General features: G+C 37.1%; 1 protein-coding gene and 1 non-coding gene across 2 annotated transcripts in view; one reads left to right on the top strand and one right to left on the bottom strand.

The window, feature by feature from the left end:
• The window catches only part of LOC105064765 (methylglutaconyl-CoA hydratase, mitochondrial-like), a 120,053-nt gene that overhangs the window by 50,757 nt on the left and 52,777 nt on the right, over window positions 1-16,519 (bottom strand). The window contains exon 5 of the mRNA XM_074355955.1: window positions 5,256-5,342. Within this exon, the coding sequence (XP_074212056.1) occupies window positions 5,256-5,342 (87 nt within the window). The remainder of the gene's footprint in view (window positions 1-5,255; window positions 5,343-16,519) is intronic.
• Window positions 10,807-10,941, top strand: LOC123615265 (small nucleolar RNA SNORA70). Its single transcript, XR_006722857.2, has one exon. It is a non-coding gene; the product is annotated as a small nucleolar RNA SNORA70 (small nucleolar RNA).

The following is a 16,519-nucleotide window of genomic DNA, read 5'->3' as shown; positions in this document are numbered from 1 at the left end:
AAACTCAAGATCATGTCAACAAAAGAAAAATAAATGAGAAGCACTTCTTGAGAAGAGGTTTATCCCATAAAATTTATGTAAGATATTTTTTACACAAAATTTTCTGTTCCATTGTACAAAAATATTGTCTATGTATCTGACCCAGAGAGATAGCTTTTTCTGATAGAAAAATACTTAAAACAATAGATTTTTCAATCACATGAAGAGAAGCTAATCAGAGAATTTGAAAACTTTCAAGATCAAATTACTTCCTTTTTATAAAACTTTACAGTGTAACAAAATCTTTAGAAAAAATGATGTTGTTAAATAGATGAATTTTATAATCTGTCCTCTTAACATAATTACTTGTATTTCAATGCAAATTAAGCTCTGCATTTACATAGCTAAATTGAAGCTTCTGCAATTTTATTTCATGGTGGGGGGAGCCAGAAATGCCTGGCATTTTAAAGGATTACTGTGGAAGATCATTCATAGAATTATCATCCACACCACACTAGATCCTACAATTTAAAATTCTGGTGAAGACCTATTTTAAATATTCCTTATCATCAGATAGCAACTCCTTGAGACCTCAACTTGAGAGAACCAGGACGTCCCCCCTCAGAGTTTCTACTTCAGAGAGAACTCTAAAAATGCTTTCTAGCTCTTCATGAAATATCATCTGATTAGACAAAGACTGGTCCTAAGTAGGTAATTAAATACCTTTGCTTGAGAACAGCATATTCTAAATTGCTAATTTGCACAACAGTGGTCCCAGCAGTAAGGTGGCCAGATCATGCAGCTGGAGGAGGGGTGGAAAGTTGAGGAACAAGAGCAGTCAGTTATTAGACCAGGATAATCTCATGTCTGCACATCCATGCTGACCTGCTAATGCACGACATTTCAAAGTAGTCAGTTACTGCTTTCTACCCAGACATCTCATACTTGAAGGGGACAGTGGGGACTTGTAACAATGATCAACTTTTGAGAAACCTGAGAATTTCTTTAGAATAAAATATCTCAAAAAAAAAGCCATTTATGTTTTTTTTTCCTTTGAAAAAGCAAAAGAATTAAATTTTGCTATAGAATTTTGGGGTTACTTCTTAAGAAGGCGCTTTCTAAGAAGTTAGGAGCAGTAAAGTAAGTAATTTAGTGACTCAATATACAGAACTTCTTTCTCATCTCTATTTTAATAGAACAGCTTTCAAATGCATCCAGTGCCTATAAGTTCCTTATAGACCCTTTCATTAAAAACAAGCAGAGCACAGTAGCCACTGTGGCCGAGAACAAAGTCCATTCACCCTTTAGAACCCAGAGAAAGATACTCCAGCTGCAAAAAATGAACATGCAACAGGAGGCAAGAGGGGAAAGTGGTATCAAACAGGAAGGATATGTTCTGATTTGTACTATTACTGATACTGCCACAATGATGGATCACAAGATGTATATGGTTGTTCAAAACCAGCTCACAGAATTCCTGACACTTTAACGATCCTCAGGTCCATATGAGCAGGCGCCAGCACATCTGTATGTGAAAACAGCCCCAAGTGTACAATACAGGATCCCCCTCCACCAACATCCATTAACACCCACCAGACAAGCCATTTCCTCTGGGAAAAAATGACCCCCAGGAAGTCCTTCTCTACAGAAAATGAACTATGAGGAGAACCAGAGGATAAGGACCCCCAAAAAAACCGGAGGCTTATGTACAAAATCAGGTCCATAAACCAATTCTGTTTGACATTCGAAGGGTTTTTTCTCTCTCAATAAAAACCTTAAAAGTAGGAGATATTTTCTAAAACTGTAGAATTCTGGCTTCTCTTGAAAATAAGAAAAAAGGATATAAGAAAAAACGCAGAAAATAATTCAAGAAACAACACAAGAGATGTTTGCAGAACTCAAGAGCTATGAATCTACTTTGATCTAATTTTGGCAAATATAAAGAACATATTTAATATGTACACATAATGAAGCATAATAATAACTAACTCCCTTAACATCACCACTCAAAGTAAGAAACAGGTCAGAATACCCTACCTGTCCAGGTGTTTTTTCACCTATTCTTCTGTCTTTCCAAACCCAAAGGTAACCACCAACGTCTGTGTTTATCATTCTCAAGCTTTTCCTCTGTGTGTGTACTGTGTATGTGATTTCATTACATGCTTACGTAGCTCTAAATTATATACCATCTTTCATGCTTTCAGTTTTATAAAAAGTTATATATTGTTTTAATTCAACATTTTTCAAATATTTATCCTTGTTGTTACATGTGTAAGTTATTCACTTATTTGCAATGCTGTCTACACCCAACTGCACAAAAGGACCAAACATTTATCCATTTCCCCCATCACTGCAATTTGGTTGTTTTCAGCTTTTTATTCTGAACAATATTGCTACTATAAATAGTCTTTGTCTTAAATCCAGGGATAAGTTTCCCTAGGATACACCTGCAAAATATCTATAGAATAGTGTAGTGTCAAACTCCAAGTAGCAGTGGATTCATTAGCTGGTCAAAATCGGGAAGTTTTAAAAATAAAGTAAAATAGTATCAAAATGCAATGCACAAAGAAAGGTTATTTCATGAATGTTTGATACCCACCCACCCCTATGTGTTTACTGGACCAAACTATAAATATATTTGTTACTACAGGTCTAGAAAAAACAGTCCTAAAGCCACCCTTCTAGGTAAATACTCCACAAAAAAAAGTGAACTATTGAGTCTTATGGGATGTGGATGCTCAACTCTGTAAGACAACACCGAACTGTTTTCCTAACCAGTCACACCAATTTATACTCCCACTGGAAGTGTATAAACTTCCTAATGACCCACTTCCTTGTTAACTCTTGGTAATATCAGGCATAAGAATTTCTGGCTAACCTAGTAGGTATAAAACAGTATCCCACTGTGGTATGCATCTGCATTTCTATGATTACCTGTGAGGACGCTCATCTTCCCTGCACATGCTTCCCACTTCGCTTTTGTGGGAAACATTTTTGTCTTACTGACTTCCAGGCTGCATGTATGTATACATGTGTTGATTCTTATATGCATATATATATACATGAATCCTTGGGCAGCTATGTGTTTCAAGTGTTTTCTCCCAGTTTGTGGCTTTTCTTTCTACTTTCTTTAGAGTGTCTTTTAACAAACATATGTTCTTAAGTTTAATTTCATAGAACATTATCAACCTTTCCCTTTGTGGTTTTTTGTGTGTGTGTGTGTGTGTGTGTGTGTTTAAGAGATTTTTCACTCCATCAAGACCATACAAGTTTGTTTTATTTCATAACTGTAGTCACATCTTTGCCACCTGCCAGTGATCTGCAGCACCTCCTCTCTCCATATCACTTCCCCTACTTTATGGTTCTACGGTCCACTCCACTGGTCAATTCGTCTATCCCAAAGCCAGTAATATACCACCTTAATTCCTGTATCTTTAAAATAAGTCTTGGGCATAATAAGGCAAGGACCCTTATTTCCTTCTTCTTTAAGAATGTTCAGCTATTTTATTTGGGGGCCTGTCTGTGCCCACCAAGTTCCTCACAAAATTAATGCACTTAATTTCATTTGTGAGAATCACCTTTTTGATACTGCATCTTTCTATTCAATAAGACGTCTCCATTTAATTTTTTTAGTGTCTTACAGTAAAGTTTCATAATTTTTCCAAACAGCTTGCATATATTTCTAGATCTACTTTTGTTTCTCTTGTCAACGTTATCTTTCTTTGATTGATACCTTTTGTCTGTTGCTGGTAGGAAGAAAGGCAATTAATTATTTTTTAATATGAATCTTCTATTCAGCTATCTTGCAACATTCATTATTTCTAATAATTTATTGATCCTTATAGATTTTCAATGGAGACAATCACCACTTGAGAAAGACAGTGTTATATTTCTTCTTTTTCAGCCATCATTGTATTTCCACTCCCCACCTTTTGCACACATGCCAGAATTTTCAGAACCATCTTGAACAGAGGTGGTGGGGGCCTCCTGTCTTTTTTTCTGACTTTAGGAGACCAGCTGATTTTCTTTTCTATTCTATTATTGCTTTATTGTCTGTGAGTACAGAGCCTGTTTGATTTGAAATCTCCATGGTGAAACAGGAGATGATACCTAATGAGCATTTACTAAGAGAACAGAACAGGAACAGGCACGCTCTGCTCCTCCTGGCTTGCCTTGTGCTTTACCTGTGACGGAGCAGACATCTCTCTAATTCTTTTTCTCAGTCTATTGAGAAAAACCCATGATTTTACTTGGCTAACGTCATGAATGAAATTTAATATTTTCAAGCGGAAATCTTTCTCTCCCCCTTCAATTCCTGTGAAAATCCAACTTGGTGTTTGTAATAAACTTACTGATCTCATCTATGTTCACAGGTATGGCTCCTCTCAATCCTTTCTTCCATTGCTTGTGTCATATTTATGCATAAGGTTCTGCTGATCTGAAATAATGACTTTAGGAAGGTACTCTCACTCCACCGTTCTGTGGAAGAGGTAGTATACGGTTGCAATGATCTGTTCCTCACCGGCTAGGGAAAGAATCTGAAATGCAAGTCACTGAACATGTAAAAACTGGGTCTCAGGCTTTCTCTGTGAAAAAACATTCAACTACTGATTCAGTTTCTTCAGTGCGTTCTATATTCAGTGTGTCCTGAGAACTGCAACACCATGTCTAGACATCTAACCTATACAGACATCCTAATGCTCTAAAAGACTCTGTACGAAGATAATCATTGTTTTATTATAAACAATAAAACAGCAAAAAACCAAAACAACAACAAAAACCCTAAATGTTCATTAAGGAAGCAATAATTTAAAATTTTGGATAAGACTACTCTATGCATTACTATGCAGCAATATATTAAAAAGTATTAATAAAAAAGTAAACTAACAGGTACGCAAATATAAACATTACACAGAATGATCCTATTGACATGAAAAACCAAAAAAATTCCAAATCCATAAATATGTTTGTGTACGCAATTATACAAGAAATATAGATACTTTACGTCAAAGGCTTACACCAAATTCTTCTTTGTTTTCTAATAACTACCTCCATATGCTGTGTCATCATAAACAGGAGGCATCTTTAATTATAAAATATTTTTCACTATTTTTCAAATTAAATATATTCCATGCTGCTTTACAACCAGCTATAGGCCATGAAAATCTAATTATATATTGTAGTCAAAGCTTATATAGAAGACAGTGTGCAACTTTTGAAAGCTGACATTTAAGGTCCTCTTCAGCATGCTCAACAGACAATGTAATTGTGCTTACCGATTTCATTAATCACTGCTCTTATTTTGGAGACAAAAGGGCCAACTTCACTGGGATTCATTTTGACTCTTTCCTTAAGATCAGCACCTGCAAGGTATTTTATTTACAAATATAATCCAGTTATAAACAAAATTTTAAGGCAACGAATTGAAAATTTACTTAAGATTCATATATAACTTGAAGATAAGGCAGAATTTATCTACCAAACGAATTCTATTATCTAACTTTTCCATCCCAAAGACGCTGGTCAGCATCAGAAAGAATAAAATGTTTGTTCATACATCTACCATGTACTTAAAGCAATGGTTCTCAAGCTTTGTGGTCTCAGGCTCCATTCATACTCTTAGAGGAAGGGGTTTTGTTCAGATTATATAATATAAATCTACCAACAGTTATTCTATTATAAAATGAAACAAAATTTTTTAAATATTTATTTATTCATTGAATAATACAAATAAGCCCATTCGTGTTAACAAAAATCACTGCAGATTGATGCCACTTTCTTGGTTCCTGCAAGTATGCTGGCACTTTACCCACCACTGCTTCTGCCCCATCAGTGCAAATGCCAACCCAGTGAAAAGGGCACCTCACTGCTGCAAAAACCATTGTGCCCTCATGGATGCCTGCTTGGTGACCACAGATCACATTTAACAATCATTCATTTGAAAGTATATACAAACCGACAGTGTGATAATTAGTTCACCCCAGACTCATCACTTGGGAACAGATACAAATCAACATAAAGAATTCCTTAAGGGATTGTTTACTCTGTGGCTCAACAAAGACATTCTTTTTTATAAAATTAACTTCTCTGAGACAAGGTAGGTCCCTATTTAAATAAACAGACAAACAACAAAGTAGAATTACAGGACAGACGGTATACGCTCAGCTCCTCACTCTTACCAGCCCACTAGAAACTGATCATGACAGGACATCATATCGAGTATCAGCCGAGGTGGGGACATTCTGAGCCCACACACTTCCTGAGGGAGTGAGAACTACAGCTGATCAAGCACACACCCCACACAACCCGTTACTTCTTAGGTATACATAGCCTAGAAAATCTCTCAAACACATGCCCAAGAAAACATGTACAATGACATTCAATGTAACATATATAAAAATAGCAAAACACTTGGAAATAACCTAGACACTCAACAAAAGGATTAATAACAAAACTGGAACATATTTATGCAACAGAATGTTGTATGTGCAACATGAAAATGAAGGAATTAAAGTATAAATATGGATACATTTAACAATGTTGGAAGATTTATAAGTATAGAAATAAATATAACACAGTTATAATTATATATAATTACAGAAAGATACACAGTATAATAATCATTTACGTAAGTTTTTAAAAGGAGAATGCTACTTAGGGATATAAAACATGCATGGAAGTAATAAACTCCAAATTCAATTGGTGGTGACCTCAGCAGAGGGGAGGGATGTGACTGGCAATGGACACAGAGAACTTCAATCTTTTTTGTAATACTGTGTTGCTTAAGTTAGGTGATGGATTCTCAATATGTTAACTCTTTAAACGTTTTTAGATGTCTGGTATAATATCTTCATAACTAATTTTTTCTATGAAAAATTAAAATTTAGCAAAGAAAAATAGTAGGGCCAAAAAATTCTACATTAAGTTAATAGGATGTATTTGTTAATGAAGTAATGGTTCAAACTCACTGTCATTTAACATTGAGAATATAACTGTAAACTGAGAATATAAAATGTTGCTTAGTGCATGTTAGCTAATAATACGTATCGTTTAACAAAAGTAGCTAAAAGTAGTGTGATACGGGGGAAGGGAGAGGACGAAGGAGGAGCCAAAGCAATGAATAAGTGGAAGTTGATGGGACAGACGAGGACTCTGGAGGAGGTGGTCCTGAGGGGCCCCCGAAACTGCATCATGGGATCCATCACGTCCTCTGGTCCCAGGACACCATGAGGGTGCGCTCTAACACACCAACCAGAGGTCTGACGGGGGCTTTTCCAACATTCTGACCCTGCGACCACACAGCATGCTTTGAAAAGCACACTTGGGTTAAAGAGACCAGGCTGCTGGAAGCCATGGCAGGAGCCAAAGAGAATCAAGGTTTGCTCGTAACACTTGTGGCCCATTCGCTGCACACCAGTCCCAGCAGAGAAATCCTGGAATACAGCTTTATCCACACAACAGTGTGAGACAGAAAATGAGCACCTTTAAAGTCAGGAAGGAAAATAACTGCCCACTGAGAATTCCAAACAAATCAAATCTATCCATCAGAAATGATGGTGAAATAAAGACATTTTCACACACCCACTCAGACACACACACCCACACAATCGGACGTCAGCAGGCCCACACTAAAAGAAACACTACAGGGAAATCTTCACACAGGTTATGCAAGGAGAGTTTAAAATCTTACTTGATACCGTTTACAAGAGATATGTCTTAAAATATAAGAGCACAGAATGGCTAAAGAAAAAGGGTAAAAACAACATGCAAATATCAAGCAAAAGAAAACTTGCAAAGTCATCTTAATCTCTGGCAAGGGAGAACGAAGGCAAGAAACATGACTCAAGACAGAGGGTCACTTTACAATAGCAAACATGTTGATCCATTAAAAAAGTCCTAAGAATTATAAATAAAAAACAAAAAAGACAGTTCTAAAATATAAGAAGCAAAAGCTGACACATCGACAACCACAGTGGGTTTTAACAGATCTCTCACAGGCGCTGATAAAGCAAGCAGTCAAATACCCTTATCAAGTATCCCTAACTAGAAATAGAAAAAAGGGAGGGAAAAAATCCCAAAATAGAAGAAAAGAAAGGTTAAAAACTAGAGTAAAAAATAATTTTGTAAATAGAAAATACATGTGCAAGAGAGAAAAATCAAAATAGTTGGCTCTTTGAGAAAAACTAAAATAAATAAAAGGCCTTTTAGCAAGACTCATAATGGAGGATCAAAGAAAGCACAAATTCCAATCAAGAATGAAAGGAGGCCGGTACTAAGGATTTTACAGACAATGAAACAGTAAGGGAATATTATTAACAACTCTAGCCCAATTAATTTGAAAAATGACAAACAAATTTCTAGGAAAACACAACTTACCAAAACTGACAAACAGAAAATCTGAAAACACAAATACATATTAAAGAAACTGAAAATGTAATTCAGTTTCTTGAGTAAAGTGTCTACTCAAATCTTTTGCTAATTTTTTTCCTAAATAATTTGTTTTATTCTTGGGTACAAGTGTTTTTCAGAAATATGATTCACAAACATTTTCTCTCCATCTGTGGCTTATCTTTTGATAATTCTTGATTGGTTTGGGAAGTTTTAATTTTAAAGAAGTCCAGTTCATCAATTTTTCTCTTTTATTACTTGTGCTTTTGGTGTCCTTTCTAATCAACCTTCATTATTAATTAAAAAGTCACGGCAAACTAGGAATAAAAAATTTTTTGATCTGATAAAGAGCAATTATAAAATACCTATAGCTAACATCACTTTTAATGGTCAATTATTTCCTCTCAGAGATCAAGAAATTATACAGATGGGAACAGATGTACTAGTCAGTGTAATAAGAAAGGTTTTTTAATTGCAAAGATCAGAAGAAAAAAATAAAACTGTCATTGTTAACAGATAGCTTAATCATACATGAAACATAGCCAAAACAATTTACAAATCATGTAAATAAGTGAATTTAGTAAGGTTGCTAGATACAAGTTCAATATATGAAAACCAACTCTTTCTATATAGTAGCAAAAGAAATTTGTGCAATTTTAAAAAGGTATCATTTATATTAACATTAAAAAGATCAAACAGCCAAGGAATAAATCTAATAAAAGATGTATAAGATCTTGACACAAAAACCTACAAAATCTAAATTAAAGCAGTCCTAAATAAATGGAGAACTACATCGTGTTTATGTAGTAGTACTGTATGGAGTGTTGGTAGACTCCATGCTAAAAGATGTAAATTCGCTCCAAATTAATAGATTCAGTGTGGTTCCAATCAAAGCCCTAATGCTTTCAGAAACTGACAAAATGAATATGCAAAAGCCTAATAATAGTCAAGATAACTCTTGAAGAAGAAAAGGCTGAAGAATGAAGAAAAAGTTGAAGAGTTTATACTAAAAGATACACTGTAAAGCTATAGTCGTTAAGAGAACTTCAAATTGGCTCAAAGATAAACAGAGCAATGGAACAAAACAGCAAGTCCAGAAAATATCTGCCTGATTTATGACAAAGATGGCACTGCTGGAACATGCCAATAAATGGGAATAAGGCCACTGGAGGTTCATATGGGAAAAAACAGTTCATGACCCTTCATATTATATACACAAACAAATCAATTAATGGTGAATTACTGCCTAAATGTGAAAGGTCAAACAATTAACTTCTAAATGAAAACATCCAAAGATATCTTCAAGACATTAGTAAAAAGATTTTTAAAAGATTTCCCCAAAGACTTCTAAAAGGAAAACACCAGATTTCACTGAAATTAAAATCTTCTGTTCCTCAAAAGATATCATTAAGCGAGGGAATATGGAAGTGAAAGAATGGGAAAAGTTATCTGAAATACACGTGCCCTGTGCGTATAAAGAGCTGTAAATTGGGAAGATAAAATAGCCAACTATAAAATACAAGTAAACGATACAGACAATTCACAAAAGAGGGCATCACACCGGCTAATAAAGACATGAAAAGGAGTATAACATAATTAACCAACAAGGAAACATAAATTAAAAACACAATTTTATAAGCAATACAGAGTTGAAGTTAGTGAAGGTAGGAGCAATGAAAACTCTGATTTAATGCTGCTGGGGGTAAAAATCACTTTGGAATGCAATCCCACCCCAAGTGCACACATGCATCAGAAATGCATGATATGTAACTAAAAAAACATGCACAATACATATAAAATAAACAAGTTTATACTGTACAGCACAGGGAAATATATTCAATATCTTGTAGTAGTTCATGGTGAAAAAAATATGAAAATGAATATATGTATGTTCAGGTAGGACTGAAGAATTGTGCTGTACAGCAGAAACTGACACAACACTGTAAACTGACTATAACTCAATTAAAAAAAATGCACAAGCACATTCATAGAAGCATTATTCAGAACAGCTGAAACCAGCAACACCCCAAATACTCACCAACAGCATAACGAACTGTGAAATACTCCCAAATATGATCATGCTATTCCTAGGTGAACAGTACGTACTGAACCCCGCAAACATGCTGAGTAGAAGTCAGCCTTAGACCACATGCTGGATAATTCCAGTTCCATAAAGTTTGAAAACAGGCAAAATTAGTACTTGGTAATAAAAATCAGAAAAACACACAGCATCTTTTGGGTGAGAGATGGTTAATGAGAAGAAGAGGCGTAAGGAATGCACTGTGGTGTGCTGGTAAGGGTAGTGTTCATTTCTTAATGTGGGTGGTGACTGCACAGGTGAGTTCATTTTGCAGAAATTTATTACATGCTTATGGTCTGTGTGATTTTCCATATGTTCATTATAATTCAATTTAAAAGTTTATGTTAAAAATACTCCTTCTGCAGCCAATTAAGCCCGCCATGCTCTTTTCCCCAAGGAGGCCTGGTGTGCAATGGCTGCAAACAGGAGCCCCCTCAGTAGTGCACGCAGCCTGCTGCTTGTATGGACTGCCTTAAGAGACCTTGGAGACAGCCCTTTCCAGTGGACATTCATGTCTAACTTCATGCTGTCCCCAGTCTAGGCTCCAGACAGGTATTCAGGGTGCCTCTGGAAAGTCCCAGCACACAGGACCCAGGAGCCACACTGGCCAAGTCATCGTGTCCACCCACACCAGCTGGAGAACAAGGAGCATGTGACTGAGGTCCGATGCAGGGCCAAGTTCAAGTTCCCTGGCCCCAGAAGACCCATATCCCCAAGAAGTGAAGATTTACTAAGTTGAATGCAGATGAATTTCAAGACATGGTGGCAGAGAAGTGGATCATCCTACATGGCTGGGGGTTAAATACATCCCTAATTGTGGCCATCTAGGCAAATGGCAGGCCCTGAACTCATCAGAGCCATGGCGCTTTCCCCTCCAGAAGCTTGACTTTCAAAGAACCAGCTTTGGACTTTACCATCCTCACTACTTACTGTGTGTTTTCCACGTCATAAGCTTATGCTCATCTTCACCTCCTTCCTTCTACCCTATCTGGGTTTATTCTGTAGTTACTTCTGTCACTTTTTAAATTGGATTCTTAAGTTTCTTCATCCTGAGCGTTTATTCTTTCTTAAAGTACAATCTTAACTGTATTACACAACTTTTAAAGTATTTTGTTAGAATTTAATTCTGAGTATGTTCTACTTTCCATTATAATTCCTTTGATGAGCTGTAAGTTACTCAGAAGTTATTTAAAGTTTCTCAATGTAGGGGACTTCTTCTAATTATCTTTTGTAAATGGCTTGTATCTTAGCTGCCTGTAGTCACAGAACTCAGCCTTTGAAATCTGTGGAGGTTTTATATTTTATAGCCAAGCAGATGGTTAATTTTCATGAATATTCCATGTGTGCTTGAAAGGGATGCACAGTCAGATACTGGGGACAGTGATCCACACAGGTACGTTACATTAACCCTCAGCAGGCCAGGAAAAATAATCAACTCCCTTTATCAGCCGAGTCAATAGACTCTTCTATTTAATATTTAGGTCATTATATAAATAATTTACAGAAAAATAAAAGGATAGTAAAAAAGCAAATTAGCTGAAAACTGTAGTCAAAATTGAAATACAGACACCCCATATTTTAATATTTTCCTGGTATGTGCACATGTGTATTATATACACACATACCTACAAATACACACATGTGAATATACATACACACTCACATTTACACACATCACACACACACAAACACACGTGAAAGGGCTATGTCATTTGAATAAAACTGGTCAACTGACATGCACGAACCAGGGACATATAGTTTTATAAAATCTGTTTCCAGATTTCAAATATATCTTTACCACATGACCATCACTTCTGCTTCTTCTTGAACTTGGACTGCGGAAACGGAGTGCTTCTGAAAATCGATGGCTTATAAACCTGTTGAGGACAGCCATATTCTTTGTTCCCTGACTGTAAAATACTTTCATTTGCAGATTTATAAACATCCATCAGAATGATCAAGCCAATGACTTGTTTTCTTTTCTCTATTACATGTTCTCTTCCTATCACCTTTGTACACACACCTGCTGTCAACACTCTTCAAGTAAATGTTTGTGCACAACATTATATGAAATTCAAGAATATTGTCACACATCCTTCTGGCAAAATGGGACAGTCTAACTTCTTGTCACAAAAATACCGCATGATGAAGCCCTTCCTGCCTAATGACTAATTTGATGCAAATTCCATATTTCCTTTATATAAACCACAGAAATGTACTGCTCACTGATCAATTCTTGAGTTCAAGAAAATTCATCTAGGATACTGTCATCTGATGTCTCACAGTCTAAGATTTCACTCATATGATCAAGTTCACCATTGTAATGAGGCCCTAGAATCCCACTGTCTGTTTTGACCATTATTTTATCCATCTAACAACTGCGAAATGTCTTCCTGTCAACTTTTCTACTCTTAACCATTATAGGTAGAAAATGAAAAATTCTAAATTCTCAACTGTGTTCAATGAAAACTAAAAGACTACAAAGATGGTATCTCCAGACTTCATTTATATTTTCTAAAAGTATGTGCAACTCTTGAGGCAATGCAATAAAGACTCAAAGATAATGCAGGAACATTGACAGTTTTCTAGAAAAATCCTTCATTCTTCTATTTTTTCTTATTTTAGTTTTTCTTAGCATAGTTGGGAATAAAGACTAATAAAATCTAGGAAGATGAAATTTCCAATATAAAGATATAGTGATGTAAGAATCTATAGCATCTTAGATTCATAAAAAGGTCCAATGAACCATACAGTAACTAGAAAGAGAAAATGAGTGTTAATTTTCTTTTCTAAAGCAAATTTTCTGTTCTTCAGAGGACCTCCAGGAAAGAATGAAAGTCATGAAACATCAATTCATAAAAGGAGAGATGTTTTTCTAGTTTTCATAAAAGTACAATTCATAGAAGACGTCAATTTTTGCACTATATATTTTGAGGCTGTTTCTAACAGCATAAAAGTTGAGAATTACACCTACCTGGGGAATTGAACCTTTTATTGTGATGTACTGACTCTCTTTATCTCTGATAACTATTTCTAATAGAACTTTGTTTCAAAGTCTATTTCATTTGATATCAATATATTTATATGAGCTTTCTTTTAGTCAGTATTGGACTGGAGTATCTTTTTCTCCTCTTCAGCTTTCAAGCTATATCCTTAGGTTTTAAGTGTTTCTTACAGCAGCTAGGTGATAACTTTCCTTAAGCCATCAATTGTTTGTCTTCTAAAGAATTTAGTACACATGTGACATTGACTATGATACGTAATAAATTTGAATTTATTTCGACCACTGCATTTGAGGATAGCTCATTAGTTCTTTGTCTTCTCCTTCCACCTCCCTCTCTGTTTTTTCACCATCTTCTAGACTATTTTGCTTGTTCTTATTTCATTTACTCAAAGGTTTAAATACCACCTGTATACCAATGATACCAAAATTTTTACCTCAAGCCCAGACCTCTACCCTGAACTACAGACTCCTAAGTCCAACTGCCTACTAGATACATCCAGTTGAATGTCTAATATGCATCTCAAACACCATAAACACTCCCCTCCCCCAGAACATGCTCCTCCTGCCTTCTTCCACTTGTCAACTGATGATTACTCCATCCTTCCAATGTTCAGATCAAAACAGAGTCAATCTTGACTCTTCTCCCTCATACCCACTCCTTTCCATCAATAAATCCCTGACTCCACCTTCAAAATATATGTAAAATCCAACAAGTTTTCACTACCTCCACCACCGCTACATTGGTCCAAGTATAATCTTAACTGTTGAGGATCAAAAGGCAGAAGTTCTGGAACAGTCTGTTCTCAACACACAACCAGAGCAAGCCTTTTAAAACTTCAGTCATATCAAGTCACGCCTTAGCTTAAAACACCCCAGTCTTTTCACTCAGAGTAGAAGCAGAAAGTCTACATCACTTGGACTCTGCATGACTTGGACTCCTACCTCTGTGACGTCACCTCCTAGCTCTCTTCCTCTCATTCACCCTGCTCCAGACATTAAACCTTCTTGCTCTCCCATTACCTTGCAAAGTATGACGTTGCCTCCAGGCTCTGTCCTTGCTTCCCCCTCTGCCTGAAACACTACTCCACAGACACTCATAAGGCTCACTAGTTCACTTCTCCAGGACTCTCTACTCATTTATCTCTTCACTGAGGCCTTCCCTCTCCACCACATATAGAACAGCAATCCTCCACACCAGCCACAACAACTCATTCTTTTTGCCCAGTTTGATTTGCATTCAGAGCACTTAATGGACACCATACATATTTACAATAGTGTTATTTAACTGCCTCCCCCACCTCCATGCCTTGGGGCTCCACAAGAACAGGTGATTTCAAGAACAGGTCTTTTTTACTGCTGAATCCCCAGATCCTAGAACAGTACCTAGCCCATAACAGGTTCCCTCCAAGAAATCTGATGAAGAAATCAACGAATAAATTAAAGGAATCCAAGTTTTTCTTTATAGTTGGACCGTAATAGAAGACAGTTTATAGCAGGAATTTTCAAATTCATGAACACTGGCTGTCTACTTAGCATCTACCGCCTTCTTCCCACTTCCTAAAGGCAGCCTTATGTTTGTTCTGGTCTCGGCCTCTGGCCCACCCCCATCCCTCACCCCCCATTCCATGTACTCTGAAAGAAGTTAAACCCACTCCCACATCTAGGGGTCAGTTCTGGCTGGCTTGAGCTAACCAGCACACTTTCTTCCCCCAAGAATCAAATCAAGATCAATCTGAGGGCTCCAGCCTGAATTTGGGCAAACGTGTTCTCTTCATTTCAACGTGGTCATCCGTGGATGGGAGGCCCTAAACTACTAAAGCTTCAGGCTACCAAGCTGGGAATGAAGCTGGCAGACAGAAAAGAGCGAAGCCAAAGGAACTTCACAACAATCCAGAATCACTCAACTAGAACAATCCTAACAACATTATGAGTGTAAGTAAGTTCGCAACCCATTTTTCTGTAACATGAAACTGAGAGAACCCTAACTGATGCTTGTTATGTACTAGATGATGTATTATAAATGATAACAAATGGGTCCAGCTTCAGGCTACTCCTTTCTCAAGGAATGGGATCTTGACTGGTGAGGGCATAAAGGTTAGCCCTAATCATTACAGGGAACTTCCAGCCAAGGTTCTGAGTGAGAGAGGACCAACTAAAGCTCAGGAGCATAGTTGTCTTGTTATGTCTACCCTCACAGCTTCTCAGACCTTAACAGCAACACTAATTCTTAAGTACTTTTAGCTTAGGCTTCATCCTGGATCTGAAACTACCTTTTAATTCAAATAAATATAAAATTTCCGTCTATGAGGAGTTATACAGACCTGCAGTTGCCAGTTCCACATGTAAGGAGCCGAGAAGTTGCTACTCTGTCCCAATAAGTAAAAAGCTGAACAGACTGAATCAACAGTTCTAGGATCGGAAAGAGAGCAGAGGAAGGCACAGGGCAAACTGCTGCCCCTGAGACCAAAAAAACAAACAGATATGGAGAACCACAGCATGCCAGAGCTGAGACACGCGAGCAGCGCAAACCGCTGCCAGGGCAGGAAAACCTGAAACGCAGCTGATGAACTGCTGGAGGCTCGGCAGGAGCAACTCTGAGGGGTAAAGACTCCAGGGTACCCAGCAATTCTGTGCAATTTACCTCCAAGAGCCTCACTGGCTTCTCAGAGTAAATACTGCAGCAAAACCCCCTCCTCCTGCTGGCAGGGGATGGGGAAAAGGAGCCACTTTGAAATACCAGAGACTTTTGTTCCTAACAAGGCCTGCCTTCAGGGGAAACTAACCAACCAGAGCCTAACTGACCTGGAGGAAGGGATACCCAACTCCAGCCGACTCTAGCCATCCAGCCCCACCTAAGGGGGCAGGAAAAAAAATGAAGAAACACCCACAAAGTTCACAGTTCAGAGGCACAGGCTCATGACAAGACTAAGACCTAATCACAGCATCGCCGCAGAACACTTCCCCTCCCGCCACCTCGCCACATCACTAAAGGCCTATCTACAGAAGGTCCTTTATCCAGCACATCATCATGCGGGGCTATCAAATGAACAGTAAAAGGCACACCAAGT

This window comes from Camelus bactrianus, chromosome 32, assembly GCF_048773025.1.
Source record: "Camelus bactrianus isolate YW-2024 breed Bactrian camel chromosome 32, ASM4877302v1, whole genome shotgun sequence".
NCBI classification, from domain to species: Eukaryota; Metazoa; Chordata; class Mammalia; order Artiodactyla; family Camelidae; genus Camelus; species Camelus bactrianus.
This window is presented reverse-complemented; position numbering and strand designations above follow the sequence as displayed.